Source organism: Dama dama, chromosome 28 (genome assembly GCF_033118175.1).
Source record: "Dama dama isolate Ldn47 chromosome 28, ASM3311817v1, whole genome shotgun sequence".
Classification (NCBI taxonomy): domain Eukaryota; kingdom Metazoa; phylum Chordata; class Mammalia; order Artiodactyla; family Cervidae; genus Dama; species Dama dama.
The window spans coordinates 22,872,518-22,891,071 of NC_083708.1; the positions used below are offsets into that span (position 1 = coordinate 22,872,518).

At 44.4% G+C, this 18,554-nt stretch overlaps 2 protein-coding genes across 3 annotated transcripts in view; one reads left to right on the plus strand and one right to left on the minus strand.

Annotated features, from left to right (window-relative positions):
- PGM3 (phosphoglucomutase 3) overlaps positions 1-10,271 on the minus strand; it is a 27,421-nt gene extending 17,150 nt beyond the window's left edge. The window contains exons 1-4 of the mRNA XM_061131924.1: positions 10,164-10,271; positions 8,425-8,630; positions 6,714-6,898; positions 5,263-5,330 (exon numbers count right to left, since the gene is read on the minus strand). Coding sequence (XP_060987907.1) covers positions 5,263-5,330; positions 6,714-6,898; positions 8,425-8,628 — 457 coding nt within the window. The 5' untranslated portion in view covers positions 8,629-8,630; positions 10,164-10,271. The remainder of the gene's footprint in view (positions 1-5,262; positions 5,331-6,713; positions 6,899-8,424; positions 8,631-10,163) is intronic.
- Positions 10,272-10,362: 91 nt separating this feature from the next.
- RWDD2A (RWD domain containing 2A) lies at positions 10,363-13,619 on the plus strand. 2 transcript variants are annotated; one of them, XM_061131930.1, is made up of 3 exons: positions 10,363-10,419; positions 11,422-11,651; positions 12,695-13,619. In XM_061131930.1, exons 2-3 carry the CDS (start codon positions 11,451-11,453, stop codon positions 13,370-13,372), a joined length of 879 nt encoding a protein of 292 aa, XP_060987913.1. In that variant the 5' UTR covers positions 10,363-10,419; positions 11,422-11,450; the 3' UTR covers positions 13,373-13,619. The 2 variants fall into 2 exon arrangements, with proteins under 2 accessions (XP_060987913.1, XP_060987914.1); XM_061131931.1 differs by lacking the exon at positions 10,363-10,419 and adding an exon at positions 12,008-12,071 and having other exon boundaries at positions 11,515-11,651.
- The last annotated feature ends 4,935 nt before the right edge of the window (positions 13,620-18,554 follow it).

The following is an 18,554-nucleotide window of genomic DNA, read 5'->3' on the forward strand; positions in this document are numbered from 1 at the left end:
CCAGCCACAGATTAGAGAACTGAAACTTATAGTCCTCCCAGCCCCCCTCCAACCTCCTCCCAAACGCCAGGGAGGGGAGAAAGGAGGGGCAACAGACTGAGTTCAAACACCAAAGATCTAAGCAGCCATGCCTATATAAGGAGGCCTCCATAGAAACCCTAAAGGATGGGGAGCCAGTGGAGACTGCAGTGCCCAGGGAGCATGGATGCTCCACGCTCCTCCCCACACAAATCTCTACCACCTGGCTGTTCCCGGGTCACGCTCCTTATAATAAACTGGTACTCTAGGAAGTAAAATGTTTCCCTGAGTTCTATGAGCCTATCTAAACACATTAACCGACCCAATGAGAGGGTGGGCAGAAGCCCAGGTGACGGCATCTGAAGGTGGGGAGGGGCAAGGTTTGAGGCCCTGAGCCCTGCACCCGTGGGATGTGGCCGCTGGGTGGATGGTGTCAGAATGAACTGTTCGGTGGTGGAAGAAGAGGCACACACTGGACACATACTCAGTTCTAAACGAAATATGAACTACTAATGACAGCAAAACCAGTCATTTGGTATAGATCGGTGGCCATGTACAAAAGTAATAACTGAGTTCTATTTTCATAACATTATAAACTATGTAATTCAGATGAACCCTCCTTTTAAAAACAACCAAAAATGAAAGATAAAAGACTTTTATTTCTTTTCAAAAAGAACTGCAGTACTATTAGGCCAAAGTTAAGTAAAAGAGAATTCCAGGTTGCAAGATAAGAGAAGCCAGTATTGCTCTGAGGGCATTCCCCTAAACTAGGAGTTGAGCAATGGCTCTCTGTGTAGAAGGTCCATGCTGATCTAAGACGTGCAACCTGGCAGAACAGCCTTCAAGAGCCCGAAGCCCCAAACGACTATTCTTCAAACCAGAATTCGCATTACACACCCCAAGGTTCACTGCAGCACTATTTACAATATTAACAACAGCCCAGACATGAAGCAAACTAGATGTCCACTGACAGGAATGCTGAAAGAAGATGTAATACATATTACGATGAGTTATTACTCAGCCATAAAGAAGACTGAATGATGCCATTTACAGTAACATGGATGAACCGAGAGATTACCATACTAGGAGAAGTAAGCCAAAGACAAGTATCATGTGATATCACTCATATGTGGAATCTAATTTTCAAAAAATGATACGAATGAACTAATGGACAGAACAGAAACAGACTCTCAGGCTTCTAAAACAATCTTATTGTACTGAAGGGGAAACATGGAGGGGAGGAATAAATTAAAGAGGTTGGGATTAACATATACACACTACTATATAGAAAATAGATAATCAACAAGGACCTACTGTATGGCACAGGGAACTCTATTCAATACTCTATAATAACCTAAATGGGAAAAGAACCTGAAAAAGAACAGATATGTGTATAACTGAATCACTTTCTGTACATCTGAAACTAAATGTTGTAAATCAATTATACTCCTATATAAAATGGATATGAGAGTTGGACTATAAAGAAAGCTGAGCAATGAAGAATTGATGCTTTTGAACTGTGGTGTTAGAGAAGACTCTTGAAGAGTCCCTTGGACTGCAAGGAGATCCAAGCAGTCCATCCTAAAGGATATCAGTCCTGAATATTCACTGGAAGGACTGATGCTGAAGCTGAAATTCCAGTACTTTGGCTACCTGATGCGAAGAACCAACTCATCTGAAAAGACCCTGATGCTGGGAAAGATTGAGGGCAGGAGGAGAAGGGGACAAGAGAGGGTGAGATGGTTGGATGGCATCACCGACTCTATGGACATGAGTTTGAGTAAGCTCCAGGAGTTGCTCAACAGGGAAGCCTGGCATGTTGCAGTCCATGGGGCATAAAGAGTTGGACACGACTGAACAACTAAACTGAAATAAAATAAAAATTAAACTTTTTAAAAGAAGGACTATTCTTCAGTGCAGAGCTTCCCAGGTGGCTCAGTGGTAAAGAATCTGTCCGCCAATGCATGAGAGGAGGATTCGATCCCTGGGTCGGGAAGATCCCCTGGAGGAGGAAATGGCAGCCCACTCCAGTATTCTTGCCTGGAAAATCCAAAGGACAAAGGAGCCTGGCTGCCTACAGTCCATGGGGTTGCAAAAGAGTTGGACACAACTTGGCAACTAAACAACAACAATTCTTCAGGGCAAGACTGAGTCAGAAATGAGTAAGCCCCCAGGGCCTCCTCCCCAGAAAACTGACTTGGCACCCAACAGAGCAGAGTGGAAAGTCCATTCCTGAAGAGCTGTCACCACAAGTACAGGCCTCCTGGGATTCCCAGCCCAGAGGCACATAACCACAGGGATCCAGAAGAATGCTGTCGTCAAAGAACCTTATCACCCACCAGTCGGGAAGTACCTCAAGCAGAAGCAAACACTAAACCCCGCCAGGGCAATACACCTTCATCGTAAACCTCAAAAATGTCCCACAGATAATTTTCCCAGAAAACAAACAGCTTACAGTCAAAAATAGCTAAACACATATGAGTAAGAAGCAAGAGAAACAGCAAAAGTGGACCAGGATCCAATAAATATACTGTGACAAAATTTGTCAATGGTCTTCAAAGTCAAGCACAAGAGTCTTGACGGAAGGCAAATAGTCACTTTAGGTTCTTAAGCACTGCAGCTGTGTAACAGAAATGGTATTTTGTGAAGTCAAGGTTGGCCCTGGTTTAAGGATTAGACGGGAGGAGGTGGAAGAGCTTAAAAAAAAAAAAAGTGGGTAAAAGCTCAGACCAGCTCAGTGGCAGTGTATAAGGAGAGACAAACAACAGTCCAAAGACACACACTTTGAAGGCTGAAACAAGTGGATTTTGTGAGCAGTATCAAAATTACAAAATAAACATTTACTAAATGACAGTGACTCAGTAAAAACATCAGCATCCATTCTATGGATCAACCCAGAAACCTAGCAGCCAACACCTCTAACCTCACCATGAATCACAAAAATCCTTTAAATTCATTACTAATTTCACCTTTTCCCATTTTTCTCACTAGCACTCAAGTCTTGCATGAATCTACTACATAGTCTCCTAGCTGGTTTCTCTTCCTTTCTGATGACCAACTCCCTCCTCTCTCTAAACCACAGCCAGAGGGACTGACTTAAAGGGAAAATGTGATCCTATTCACTGGCATAAACTCCTTCACAGCGGACTCCCACTACACTGAAAGTAAAACCCCAATCCTCCCCACGACCTGTAAGGCTCAGAATGACCCGGCCCTGCTCACCTCCCTAACCCTATCTTCTAGTAGCTTCTCTCAGTCTCCCTGAGCTGCAGCCATATCAACTGCCTTTGATTTCCTGAAATACATTAAGTGGAAGACAGCAATGAGCAAAAGGTGTTTGTTTGTTTTTAAATCACTCTCAAATTTTTCTAGGTTAAAACACTAGAAAGAGTGATGGCTCTAGAGTTAGAATGAAAGAGCTGGACAGGTCAACCATTCTGCAGATGGCAGAAAGATCACGATTTGGGGCAGGGTGAACCTGGGGAGGGGGCAGGCACCTACGAGGAAACATAACTCACACCAGTGCTTTCAAAACCACCTGCTGGACATCCCTGGTGGTCCAGTGGCTGGGCGCCCACCTGCCAGAGCAGGGGATGCGGGTTTGGTCCCCGGTCAGGGAGGATTCCACACACCATGGGGCAACTGAGCCCGAGAGCTGCGACTGCTGAAGCCCGAGCGCCTTGAGCCTATGCTTGGCAACAAGAGAAGGCGCCGCAGTGAGACGGCTGCACACCGCAACTAGAGACCAGCCCGCACTCGCTGCAACTAGAGAAAGCCCGCAGGCAGCAACGAAGACCCAGTGCAGCCGAAAACAAGAATTTTTTTAAAAATTATTGAAAAAACAAAAACAAAAACCCTGCCAAGAGGTCAGGGAATCTACTTAGTGAGACTCAGTCAGCATTTCTCCATTTTTTTAATGAAACAGATGAACGCATGTCATGGAGGAAGATAAGAACTATTCTCTGAAAACTGTTTCAGTTATTCACACAAGCACATTAGACATGTCATGATACAAAATGGGTTTCTTACTATAGGCTGAGCTATGCCATGAAACGGACTCCTGGAGGGTTCTACAGAGCAGGTAGTCAAAACTGTCTGATGAATTGATGAGTGAATGAATAAAAGAATATTTGAAGCTGGAGCTATGGCAGCAAGGATGCTCATTCAGAAGTGAGGCAGAATGAAAGCAAGAAGTGAGGAAAGCCTGTATTAGGAGAGACAGAAGAGGATCCGGAGAACAGAACAACATGGTACAGTGGTCGAGGAAGCAGGGGAAAAAGAGGGAGAGATCAGTGTGGACAGCTGCCCAGAGATCAGCTGGAATAAAAAATTTAAAATGTAAGTTCTGAGAGTTATTCTTAGATCACAGGTCCCTTTGAGTATCTGACAAAAGCTACACCTTCTCTCTGTAGACAAGCACTTGTGCAGGTAACACGGTGCACAGGTCCAGCAACTTAACCAAACACTCCTGGGGAGGCCCAGGCCCCAGGTGAATTCCTGCTTTCTGGCAGATGAGTGTTGGGGCAGACATTTCCCTGGAGGGGCAAGGACGGGGATTCACCACCAGTAGGCTTACTGTGATCAGAAGAGCAAATAGAGAAGCAAATCAGGCGAGTCTGAAACAGGACAGGTTAACTGGGAATTAAGGAACACATAGGAGGTTGAGAGGATCAAAAGAAGATACTTTTGAATGAGAGAAACCTGACATTAGGAAAATTCAGCTCCAAGCACAGTGGAGTCACTGCATTCACAAGATGCACAACCAATATGAGAAGAGGATCCCAGCCTGTTTCGTTGCATTTAATTCTTCACTTGGTAAAATAGGAAAGATCACCTATCAAAACTTAAAAATCATGATTACAAGTCGGTCAAAGGTATTTTTCATCATTATTTGTCACACTGACTACACACGTGATCAGGTATTAGAGAATACCTGCCTGACAGTAAGAACAACTCCCCAGAATGAGTTTTTCAAGTAACTTCAAGGGTTTTTGTATCAGTATGTTCAGCCTTACTAAAGGAAATTGTTTAAGATCAGTACTGCCTACAGATAATCTCCTACAGGTAAAATGTAACATGCATGACCAGAAAAAAAAATTTTTTTTTAATTTTTAACTTAAAATGCTAGTAGCTTATATCTACAAGTTCACTTTAATTTTATTTTCAAACTTTTCTAAATTAAATTATGTATTCACTTTGAGATTTTTTTTTAAGATTAATTTACAAATCAGAACAAGTACATACCATGGAACTGACCACCTAAAACTGTCACGCCGTCTATTACAGACTGTGAAAGTTTCTCACTGCTGGGCCTAGGAAGGAAAAGGAAGAAAATATTACATCTAACCCAAGACCAACTGAGCTGCAAGTTCTGAAAGCAAATGCAGAAATTCTGGGTTACAAATTTCAGAATAATAAGTCCACTGTATTCAAACTAAATGAAACCTGAATAGCCCAAAAATTCTGAAAAGAAATACAGGTAAAGTGTAAGCATTTTCCAGTAGCCTTTCTCAATATGTTTCTCGGAAAGAGTTTTGCCTTTTAAATGAATTTAGGAAATAGAAATAAACTTTAACACTAATATAACTGTAACACTAATTACTCCTACACTCAAACACTTTTTCAAGTTTGACGGTAACAACACATTTACTGCTTGAAAACAGTAATGGTAAATACACACAGAGTGTGTGTAAGCCACGGCTAGGTGTTAAACCACCAAGGATAGAGAATCTAGTTTTCATGTTAAAAAGTCAGAATAAATTATTTTTCTATCTGAAAATAAAGATCAATATACATACCTGCTTTATAGAACAAGACTTTCTATACCATTTAAACTAGTTAACAGGTGAGAGGAAAACACATGTGGACGGATTTACCATGAGATGATATCTGCTTCAGAACATAAACCACTTGGCTATTCATTACCTACAAACCCACAATCAGTGGTAACACATTAAGGGTAAAACACTTAATGGGTAAGGGTAAAATGGTAAGGCATTTGGAGACTGAGTAGAAATTTACTTTAGAACACATCTCTGGCTAGAACCAGATCTTATGCTAAAGAGAATGCTTCTGTTCCAAAGTACACTTTTAACCTAACATTTTACAGTAACACTTCTCTGTGAAAGAAGGCAAGAGTTGCTAAATGTGACAAACATGTAGAAATAATATAGATGGTTAACGCTTTCCAACGAACTCTAGCACAGGAAAATGATGTGTGAGCCAACAATAAGGTTATAGTCTCTAAACACAGTTAAGTAATAATCACATGTTCTTACTCTACAGGGGAAAGGCTCAAACCTACAGAAATAAAGAGAAAAATAAAGAAATAAAGGGAGACATTTGGTAAGTGCCTGTCTTGTGCCAGGAAACAGATGTATATGTTATCTTATGTAATATTCAGGAAGTCCTGCAAGATGTAAGCTCACCATCAACACTACAGGTGAGCAAAGGTACGCTCCAAAAGGTTAAGTGACTTGCTCAACTCATACAGAAAGCTTGAGAGTTGGGGCTCGGACAGCAAGCCCAAGCTGTAGCAGTGACTTAACTCCTACATCCTACTGAAAAGACCAGGAAGAACCTCGCAGGGTGGTTCCATTCCACTTGACTCTTTCCATTTGTCTTGGGTGCTAAAACTGATACAACCATTTATGTGGCATTCAAAAATCAGCTTTCACTGTGGCTCTAACGGGCACCTGGTATCTCTACCGATCACCACGAAGGCATCTTGGTGCAGATCCACGGCTGCCTTCTCGCTGATGTCCACCAACACTCTCGGCAAATGTTGTTCCTCAGCGTTTGCCAAGCAGGTAGCATGCTCCTCCCAGGATGCTGCCAACATTTCACCCAAAGGATCCACCAATTTTACACCATTGTCTTCCTAAAAAAAAAACAGTAATAAGTCATCTGTGCACAGTCATGAGGGTGAAGTGAGGAAGTAAACCCAAGGTGTTTCCCTCCAAACAAAAGACAGTGATGGCTGGGCAGTTTCACCGGTGACCACGACTGAAGGCCAGGTGCTGGGCCAGGTACTGTACGTACATCACCTCAGTAAATCCTCACGACACATGTCATCAATCTAACTAATCCTCCTGTGGTTACTCCACTCTGAGAAAACTGAGATTCAGAGCAAGTCATCTGCTTATGTTCATACAGCCAGGAAGTGTCAGCGCTGATGTAAAAACATCAAGTCTATCCGACTCTTACACCCAACGGCTGCTGTGCCACGCCAGCTTTTTAAAAGGCTGTCGTCTGTGCCTTCACCATCAGTTAACTGACGAGGCACAACGGCAGCAGACCCAGGGCCCCTGGCGATCCTTCTCCTTGTGGCTGCACTCAAAAGCACACACTGGAAGACAAGAGCTCAAAATTGTTTTAAGAAGTGCTTCTTTTTTTTGTTTTTTAAATATTTATTCATTTATTTGGCTGCACCAGGTCTTAGTTGCAGCATGTGGGATCTAGTTCCCTGACCAGGGATCGAACCTGGGCCCCCTGCATTGGGAGCTCAGAGTCTTAACCACTGGGCCAGCAGGGAAGTCCCAAGAAGTGCTTCTGGAATGAACAATAAATTTGGGGTTCTGCCTACAAATCATTAAGCAAGTGTGGTGATTTAGACATTTAAACAACATAGTTATAACAATCCACATTTAGAAGCTGAATAAGCAACATCCTCTTGTTTTTTTTTTTTGGGGGGGGGGGGCAGGTGTGAGAGGAAGAGGTTACAATCCTTCACTAACCCACAGAACTTTAACTTGCTGCTGATTTAGCTACAAAGGCAAAAGTCTAGCAACAGAACAGAAGCAAATTATTTAAAGTTAGAGGCCAGTACACAATAAGATAATTAAGTTGTGTCAGAGGAATACTTTAAAAAACTTGATTGTCATAAACCCTAGACTCATCAGGCCTGATCAATATCCTGTCCAATGTTCACTTCTGGATCCCTGAAGTCACATGTCCAGCTGTTCACTCTCAGAACAGGAGACTATTCCCTAGCTAAAGAAAAGCTGTCTGAAAATTTTCAAAGTGTGCTATGTCTTTTCAAAAATTTGTTCTCTCCCCTCCCCCAGCTTGCCTCCAATCTCTTCAAACTCTACCACATTAACAGAGTCAACACTGTTTATTACTGATGCTGTCTCAATACAACTAAGTTAGAAGGACACTGTGTTATTTCTCAATATGGACACACTCTAAAAAATGACTGTCTCATTTCACTCTCTCTACAACTGTTAAAGAGTTGTGAGCGAAATGACCACTTGTTAAGAAAACTGCTTGTTCAAAACCAAAGGCAGATAACAAGGAAAAAGCAAAGTACTAGAATTAGAATTTGAATTGGGGTCAAAGTGCTCAGAAACTAAGGTTTGGTCTTAGAAATAAAAGCTTGTCTTATTGGAGCACTAAATGCATTACCTCAGGATTGTGTGACGCTGTTACCATGACTCCTATGGTAGATTTTGTCTGCTTTGACCTCAGGACAGCTAATAATCCCATTCGAAACATGACATGATCAAGATGTTCTGCTTTCGTTCGAAATCCAGCAGTCCCATATTGAAGAGTGAGCCCGTCAGGCTTGGCATGTAACGCTGACTGCTTTGTAACAGCATCTAAATCCATGTCTGCAAAATAAAGGAATATTTTTCAGGTATAATAAGAAATCTACCAAGGACCATTTGCTTCAAAACCTGTCATCCCAAACTAATACATCTGCCTCATTCTGACCCTCCCAAAGAAGCCTACATTTGAGACAGAAGAACAGTAGAATACATCTCGTGGGTTAGCATTACCTGTTTTGTCCACTTCAGGACAGAAATCAGGTTGTCCCCAACAATTCCTGGACACAAGGCAAACTTTAAACAGTCCACTCCCAACTAACATGAAGATTCCACAGCACAACAAAAGATGCTGAATAATCAAAGCACTCTTGAGAACAAAGCTGGAGGCACCACACTCCCTGATTTCAAACCACACTACAGAGCTACAGTAATCCAAACAGTATGGCCTTGGTATAAAAACAGATCAATGGAACAGAACAAGAGCACCTAGAAATAAATCCACACATATGACCACTTACGATTCACAAAATTCTACATGATCAGGGATCATCCAATTTTATAAATGGGAAAACGTAATTCTGGGTCTAGCGTATACAACCTAAATTTTACATGGAGAGCTGCTGATGGACTGAGGCCTAAAGTCACACTCTCAAGTGGACCTGAGCTGCCTATGCAAAATATCTGGTAAATCCGTGAAGTTCTGCTATTCCTCCCAGGCTACAGAGACTGATTCCCAAAGGAAAAGCAAAGGGGAAAAGCCTCCTCTCCAAGACTGTCCAGACCTCCACATACACCATGGGGTGGATTTTTGTATTTTCATAAGAGAGGATCCTGATGCCCTCCTAAATTAAGCTCTGAAACAAGCAACATCTTCCTTTCATCTTTAATTTTGAAGTCAAAAGTCAGCCTGTAGCCCACTAGACTTCCTTGTTCTCTTTATTGTCCTTGATTGCTTCAATGAACATTTTATTTTGTTCAGCTGAAAAAAACTGGCATTTAGGAAGCTAATTTAGTTTGACCCAGAGTGATCAAATCTATTTTTCAAGCATGAAGACATTTCATTAAAAACTGGCCAGTCGGCAATATACCATAATTATTCATAAGGGCGTAAACTTGTTTCGTCCAAAAGTCTTAAAAAAAAAAAAAGTCAAGATAAAATGCTTCCATCATTTCAAGCGTTTTATGTCCTAAAACTACTTCTGATGAGTATGCAAAGGTGTTTATTGAAAGTACTGTCAAGTCCAAACTGGGACCACTCAAAAAAGGTAAGAACGATCCCCTTCCCTCTATTCAACCTTCAGCACCTAGTTAGTTCCCCTCTCTCCGCGTCCCCGAATCTGCCCACGTTTCCTGGCACCCAGCCTTGAGGCCCGCACTGAGGTGATGGACGAGACCCCTTCCCCCAGCTCAACTCTCGGGCCCGAGCCTCCAGCCCGCTCCCCAGGCCGGGGACGAGTAGGCGTGTCCCTCGCGGCCCGCAGCTCAGTCCGCCAGCCAGCCCACTAGCCTCTCGGGCGGCCGAACCCCCGCCCACCGCAACGTCCCGTTCTCGCAGCCAAGCCTCGGGGCCCCGCTCACCTCCGCCGACACACTCACCTCACCCCCACCACGCGGACCACCTTCCTCGCGGCGGCGCAGGGAACTGACTGCGGCGCTGAGACTCCGAAGACGTGGCTCTGCGTGGCTTCCGGCTCGTTGCCCCGCCCCTCAGCCAATCAGCACGGGGGACGGCCTGTTGGCCCCGCCCCGCCTCCGCGCCCGTCACGCGCGGCTCGCGCCTGCGGAATTGCGGATCCGCGTTGCGAGGTTGCGAGAGGGTTTGGGGCTGTTTCCCTTTGAATGACCAGGAAGGGTGAGGCCCCCGCGGTGGCCCGGGGGTTGGGGCTGAGGGTCGCGGGCCCTCAGAGCTCTGCGACCGGCAAAAAAAAAAAAAAAACGCAGCCCCTGACTCCAAATTCGGGTGTCAGAGGGTGGCAGGCCCACGTTCCCGGGAAGGCGGGGTTCCGAGTGGTCCTGAGTGGGAAGGGGGTACCAGCCCCGAAACGGGACCTCCAACAAGGTGGTCCCAGCCCCAGTGAGCGCCACTCGGCTCCCGGCATCCCACATCTCTACTCTCGAGGTTCATCTCCCAAACGTTTTCTGGGAAGCTTTCTCGAGCCGCTCCTCCCCTCCCCGCCAGCTCGCGTTAAACGTCATTTTATTTACTTGGAAGACCCCTCTCATTAAGGCAGAACCCCAGGGGGCAGAAGCCAGGTGGATCCAAATCGTCGGGACTCACATTTGCCGTCCGGATCCGGAGTGGCTCCTGGGAGAGGCGAAAGGCCCACCCGGCAGGGGTCCGTGGCGCAGGGGCCGCGGGGGCTGCAACTGGCGTGGAGCGCGGCTGGGCCCGGAAGACCCCGGAACCCGGGGATCCTAAGCCTTGCCTCGCAGATACTGCGGGCCTCTCTGGTCGCTGCGGACACCGCTGCTCAAGCCCCACACCTGGGTGGGATTTGGAAGCTGGGCCCCTCGCCCTTCCCAGAATTCAAGCTTGCAGTGTCCGCAGGTGGTGTTTGCCAGCCATCTGCAACTCCGAACACTTGTTGAAAATCCAGATTACCTGGACCTAGATCGGAAGCGGGGGGGCGGGGGAAAAGAGAATCTGAATTTTAACGACGCATCTTGGGAGATGTGTATGCTAGATTTGGGGGTCAAGAAATAAAGCGGAAGAGTGTAAGTGTCCCGCTTTGTGCCCATAGCTCTCGGTGCGGAATAGCGCTCCTGCAGAGCGGCTACCACGGAAAGGGAACTGCGGGAAATTTCCCTGGACACCGCCGACGCTGACAAACCCAGTGTCCCTGGGCCTTTCCAGTTCTCCTGGCAGGTTGATTGCGTCTCAGCATGTCGGCTTCAATGAAGGAATGCCTTCAGCTTCAGCTGCTGGAGATGGAAATGCTGTTTTCTATGTTTCCTAACCAAGGAGAAGTAAAACTTGAAGATGTCAATGCCCTGACAAACATAAAGAGATACTTGGACGGCATAAGGGAGGCGCTGCCACCAAAAATCGAATTTGTGATCACCCTGCAGATCGAGGAGCCCAAGGTAGGTGCCCTGAGTTGTTTTCCTTGTTGCCAGGTTCCCGGATTTTATTGAAAACACTTGGAGCCTGAGCTTCCTCTCCAAGAAGCAGATAGAGAATATTCCAGATGCATATTTCCTTTACTTGTTTGAAAGGAAAATATGGGATGTTAGTTGTCTCCAATAAAGATCTTGAATTTTACATACGTATGCTCACCTTTTAAACCAATATGCCTAGTGTTTTTATTAAACACATCTTGCAGTCTTATAGTGCCATTATTCTGTCACTTATCCAGTTTAACCAGTCCTACTACTGTGGTATGGACTATCTTGTACATACGTTATGATTTCCCCAGATCTAAATGTTGTCTTTTTGGCAGCACTGTTTTTAAGGAGTGAATGACTGTTTCTTCGGTGGCACCACGACCCTGAAAGCAAATACAGGTAGAAAATCTAAATTCTGAAAATGAATTGACCTTCATTTTCTGATCTGTTTATCTCCAGCAGTGTTAGCATAGCCCATGTAACAAGTGGTCCAGGCATTTGAGAACCACTGTTATTTACTTCTTACTCAGCCTTGGGTTATCATTCCTTCAGAGCAGCTCCCTGGCTCCCCAGACCTCATGCAGTCCCTCTGATTACACATTTCAGTGGATCCCTTCACTCTTCCATGGCAATGCTTCTCACCTTTGCAATGAAATACTTGCTGCATGTAATGATTTGTTTAATGTCTGCCCCCTTCACTAGGCTCTAGACTTCATGAAGGACAGAACTAATGTCTAGCTTCTTGTGAAGAAGAAATATCTTGAAATATTTTTTTCAGCATAGGGTACCTGACATGTGGTCAGTGTTTGATGAATATTGGAAGGAATGATTGCATCAAAGGAAGGAGTTATGTCTGTGTGTAAAATTGTGTTTGTCAAGTTGTGCAGTGTCTGGCACACAGCTGACACGTAACAGAAGAAATAACTATTGTTGATACCTTGATCAGAATCATGCAGTGGCCATTGATAAACTAGCTTATGTGATTTCATGGTACTTAAATCTATTTGCCTTTCATTTTTAAGGTGAAAATTGACTTGCAAGTAACCATGCCTCACAGCTACCCCTATGTAGCATTGCAGATGTTTGCACGGTCACCAGAACTTGACAGACAGCAGCAGCTGCTTCTCAACAAAGGCCTCACTTCTTATATCGGGACTTTTGATCCAGGGGAGCTGTGTGTGTGTGCAGCCATCCAGTGGTTACAGGACAACAGCGCCTCCTACTTCCTGAACAGAAAGCTCGTGGACGAACCATCGACACAAGCAAAACCAGTCAAGAACACCTTCCTCCGAATGTGGATCTACAGTCACCATATATATCAGCAGGACCTCCGGAAAAAGATCCTGGAGGTCGGGAAAAGGTTGGACGTGACAGGATTTTGCATGACGGGAAAGCCAGGGATAATCTGTGTGGAGGGCTTCAAAGAGCACTGTGAGGAATTCTGGCACACAATCAGGTACCCCAACTGGAAGCACATTTCCTGTAAGCATGCGGAGAGTATCGAAACAGAAGGAGACGGGCAAGACCTGCGCCTTTTCCATTCTTTTGAAGAATTACTCCTTGAGGCCCACGGTGACTACGGCTTGAGGAATGACTATCACATGAATCTGGGCCAGTTCTTGGAATTTCTCAAAAAACACAAAAGTGAGCATGTTTTCCAGATATTATTTGGTATCGAAAGCAAAAGTTCTGACTCCTAGGAAGCTATGAAGAGGCCTACATAACTAAGCTCACTAAGTTATATTTCTATTAATAAGAGCAAAATAAAAGGACCAGTAGCTGGTTAGCATTGTCGGTGGGGAACCTAGCTCCAGTATTTTTCCCTGGTATTGAAACAAACACATAAGCCTTTTAACTTTGTAACAGTGTGATCGCGATGTTACCTCTATGTTCTCCTGTTAATTGAAAACTATTTTGTGGTAAACTAATAAAAGCCACTCAGTCTAACCGGTGAAGCTAATTTAATTAAAGAAGCGTTTTCAAAGCCAATTTGATTGGCAGTGGTCAAACTGCAGCTGCTGCTCCTAAGTCGCTTCAGTCGGGTCCAACTCTGTGCGACACCACAGATGGCAGCCCACCAGGCTGGGATTCTCCAGGCAAGAACACTGGAGTGGGTTGCCATTTCCTTCTCCAATGCATGAAAGTGAAAAGTGATAGTGAAGTCGCTCAGTCATGTCCGACTCTTCGCGACCCCATAGACTGCAGCCTACCAGGCTCCTCTGTCCATGGGATTTTCCAGGCAAGAGTACTGGAGTGGGGTGCCATTGCCTTCTCCCAAACTGCAGCTGTGAACTCATAAATATTAACATTTCTCCTTTTCCTGTTGCTGGCAGGCCGGGGACACCACACATTTTTCTTAGTCAAGTTAAAAATAGGAACTAAGAGAGAACACGTGTTTACTCATTTCTTACTTAAACTCTTTGTGTTGGGTTTTTCCTTTCAGTAAAACCAAATGCTGACTGTGACGGTGGGTTGTGTACATCAATCGATTAGTAATACTGAGGATCATGCACCAATATTCTTAGTTGGGTTCTTCTCCTCAGAACCAAACATGGTTTCTTGTGCACACAGTGTCTGACAGATTGTGCACTTGTGTCTTCTTCCCGTGCCAGTTTGCATCGTTCTGTGGGGCAAGGGCATTGGGAAGGACCAGTGTGGATGGCCCTTCACTGTCACCTTCCTAGAGGACAAAAGTGATGTCACCACCATCTCTGCTGAAAATTTCAAGCTCCACAGTCTTCACCAGCCTTCGTCAAAATGAGAGTTTATTTTAACGATAATAGCCCCTGTTTAAGCAGCTCTTACCAAACCTTTTTATTACAAGGCATCTACCCCTCACCAGGGATTTCTGGGAGTCTCACCTCCGGTGAAGGACATTCCCGAGCTATTTCTACTCGGCTCTCTCTGGTTTCTTGGTCTTGGTCTCTCTTTACTACTGCCCTTTCCCGGGGAGCATTCCATTCTCCTGCTGGGACACAGGCAGTCCACTGATACCCTGCTCCCCTAAGGATGTATCCACTGATACCCCTCAGTCCCCAAAGTTGGGGGCTGAGATTCAGCGACATGGACGGCATGCCTCACTCCCCATCTCGGGATGCTGTTAAGATGCCAAAATTGCTGCATGTGCTGGCGGCGCTTATAGAATCTTTGATGAAACAGCCCATTCCAGTGTCTGGTTTTCCTCTGTGTCTAGGACCCAGACACGTGTCCTCGGGCAAGGCCAGGACGTGACAGATAGCAGACCCTGTGCTAAGCTGAGTGTCCTGACCATGAGGCCTGGGAACAGGGTCCACTCTGTCCTGCCTGAGCTCTACTCAGCTCATCAGAGTGAGTTTCCTTTCAGGGTGCAACTCGGACCCTCACATCAAGACCCTTATCGTGGGCCTGCCTTGCCTGCTCATCCAGCTTGCCCACTCGTGTTTTAATCCTGGCTTTGCACACGGCTGGGACTCAGGTTGGGGCCTCATTTTCCCTGTGTTCGAAGGGAAGAAGTAGGACTGACATTGCCAAAGACTCGTTTCTCAGTCTTTACCAGGACTGAAAACAACACAGCATAGGAGTCAACTGCCTATATCATCTCCCAGAGCCATCAAGAAGTATAATTAGCATTCACAAGGGTTCAGGCCCTAAACAGATGTTAACTTTGTTAACTTTTTCCCCTTTGAACTGAGACAGTAATAGGTGCCATTCATCTAGTATGTGCCCAAGCCACTCAGAGGGTGTTTTCTATGATTAAATGAGCTAAAGTAGTCACAGAAAGGTAAGTTTAAAGAATATGGAACAAAAATCTTACATGACTCAAATGAAGGTAATAAGTTCTGGTTTTTGAATGCTTTACTGCTTCTGGAGCTATTTCTGTTGATAGTTTTTCAGGACCTACTTTGACATGTCCAATAGAAGCATATGCCAATTTTTTTTTCCCCTATCAGAAGCACTAATATTGTTCAGTCACTGAGTCACGTCCAGCTCTTCATAACCCCATGGACTGCAGCATGCCAGGATTCCCTGTCCCTTACCATCCTCCGGAGTTTGCCCAGTTCCTGTCCGTCGCTTTGGTGATGCCATCCAACCATCGCAGAAGCACTAATAGTAGAAATGTAGATTTTATAGGAATATATATGTTTCATGTAATGATAATTCAAAGCTCAGCTTTGAAGTTAGAGTAGATATACTGCTGGTTTGTATGCCCAGACTCATAGGAGTAGGTACCTGTTTAAACACACACACACACACACACACACACACACACACACACACACACACTTAGACTGGGGAAACTCCCCTTCTCTGGGAGAATCTTGAGAGGCAGAATCAGCCTCTGTTGCTTGTCATTCAAGAATCCTGATACTGTATACATATATGTTTAAAATGTTCATTTGGAAAGAATGCTCATTATACATGCTTGTGTCTTTTTAAAGCTTACTGAATTAAATCAGTTTTTCCTTCAAGTATATTCTCTGCTTTTCATTCCTTGCTGGTCTATTTTGTTAGGACAAGGACAGAGGATACGCATATAATGGACTGAAGAGTGGGTCTGATGAGCTGACACACCATAACACAAGGACTTCAAAAACATTGCTATATAAAGCAGAAATTTGTTGCCTGTGAACTTGAGTTTCTGTGTGACTGCTTACAAGCTATCCTTCTGAGAACTTGAGAAGGCTTTGCAGAAGCCTATCTGAGGCCTTCATATAACCCTCTTGAGCAGGACACTTTTCTTTTACTTCAAGTGGCCCAGTAATAAGTTGAAAGAACAGGTATTTTCTGAATGGAGTGTGGTTTGCTCAAAAATCCTGATTTTATATAAAATCCTAATTTGCTCAAAATTCTCAGCCCATTGGATCTCCCTCATAGGGTCCACATGGTAGAACCACTTTTCACTGCAACCTGATTCAGCTGGAGAGGCCTTCTTTTTTTCTTTTTTCCCCTGAGCCCAGTTAAATCTAGAAGCATTTGGATTAACCCATAAATGGGCTAGAGCACTGCACATAAAATTCAAAGAAAGCCACCAAACACTGAGGGTCCTCCTTCATTGTAGGTGAAATAGAGCACACAATTTGTTCTTCACTATGGCCGGAACATTCCAACATACACCAGGAAACTGGACCACCATAAAGTTGGCTGAGGTGGCAGGCTCCTGTGCTTTCATGGGATTTATTTTGTACTGTCCAGCCAGATATATATCATAGTGGGTATCCAGAGAAGCTAATTACACCTGTGCTCCAGGTCTTATGAGCATATATCATCAATGTGTTAGTCCAGCATGATGCCTTGTATGATACTGAGATGATCAAGGTCTAGTATCAAGAATTATATATTAAAAAAAAAAGAATTATATAATGGCACACAGAAAGTTAATGGAACATTAAGAGAAGACAATCTTTAATGTTGGTTATCAATAAACTGCGGCTACAAGTGTCTTCTCCTTACTGGAATAAAGACAAAACAAAAAAATGCACTGGCCAAATTAATACCTACCTACTGAGTTGCTCCAAGAAAGAGAACCTGTTTGACAACAGCTACAGTTAGAATTACAATCTGATTAATAAACATAATGCTGTCATTCCTAAAGCCCTATCTGTCTCCTGCACATGCCAAAGATCATTTAAGTCCGGACGTGATAAGAATCACACCTGTGCTTCTTTTAAAGCTTTTGATAGTAGGATTTATCTTGGCAAATCATTTGGTACTCCAGCCAGAATAACTCTTATTCTATGCATCGTGGATCCAATGTGGGGATGTTGCCATAGATGATGAAGAAATCAATTCTAACTCTTCACCGTGAAGATAACTAGACAATGGGTTCTATGCTTTGTGCCATAGACCACCATGGTTTCAGAGCTGTTGCCAGATGATTTCCAAAATGCCTAGTGGTTAGGAGTTCCCTGGTGGCTCAGTGCTAAAGAATCCACCTGCGGTGCAGGAGATGGAGGAGACACAGGTTCGATCCCTGGGTTGGGAAGATCTCCTGGAGAAGGAAATGGCAACCCACTCCAGTATTCTTCAAAAATCCCATAGACAGAGGAGCCTGGTGGGCTACGGTCCATGGGGTCTCAAAGAATCGGACACAACTGAAGCAACTAAGCATATCTGTCTTTCTGCAATGCATCGTTATCCTAGGAAACGGAGCCTCAAAGGTAGATTTTGGAAACATACTTGTGAGATTACAGAGTTCTTCACCTTAGAGGGCTTTCATTCATTTCTGTGCATGTAAGTTCAGGGAGGGCCTTGACACTGTATTGGTGGCCCTGATCTGGCTTTTCTGCTGTATCACTTACATGGGCTGTCCCCATCTTTTGGCCTAAGCCAATTTAATATTCAACTAGGCTTCACAGGTGACACGAGTGGTAAAGAACCTGCCTGCCAATGCAGGAGATGTGGGTTCAGTCCCTGGGTTGGACAGATTCCCTAGAGGAGGGCATGGCGACCCACTCCAATATTCTTGCCTGGAAAATCCCATGGACAGAGGAGCCTGGAGGGCTAGGTCCATAGGGCTGCCAAAGAGTCAGACACCACTGAAGCAACTTAGCATGAACTTGATGTTCAGTAGCTATATCGGTTGTATACACCAGCACCCGTTTTTCTAGATCAAGACCTGTGTTGCCTTAGTTGTTCAATTTTTTCAGCATCATTTCTGGTTCTGGGAGCCTGTGCTTTACTGGTGACCACCAAAGATTTCTGTAGGCCAAACTATTCTTACTACACTGTCCTGGTTAGTACACCTTGTCTCCAGTTGTTATTTGCTGCAAAGTGCTGCTTTTTAAGCCTCTAGTAGCCCCAAGATTCTGATGTCTCTATTTAAATAAAGGGCTCATGTTAACTATAGCACTTCCCAGCTTATAGAGAAGAGTCATTAAAATGCTTTTCATGTCCTCAATAAAA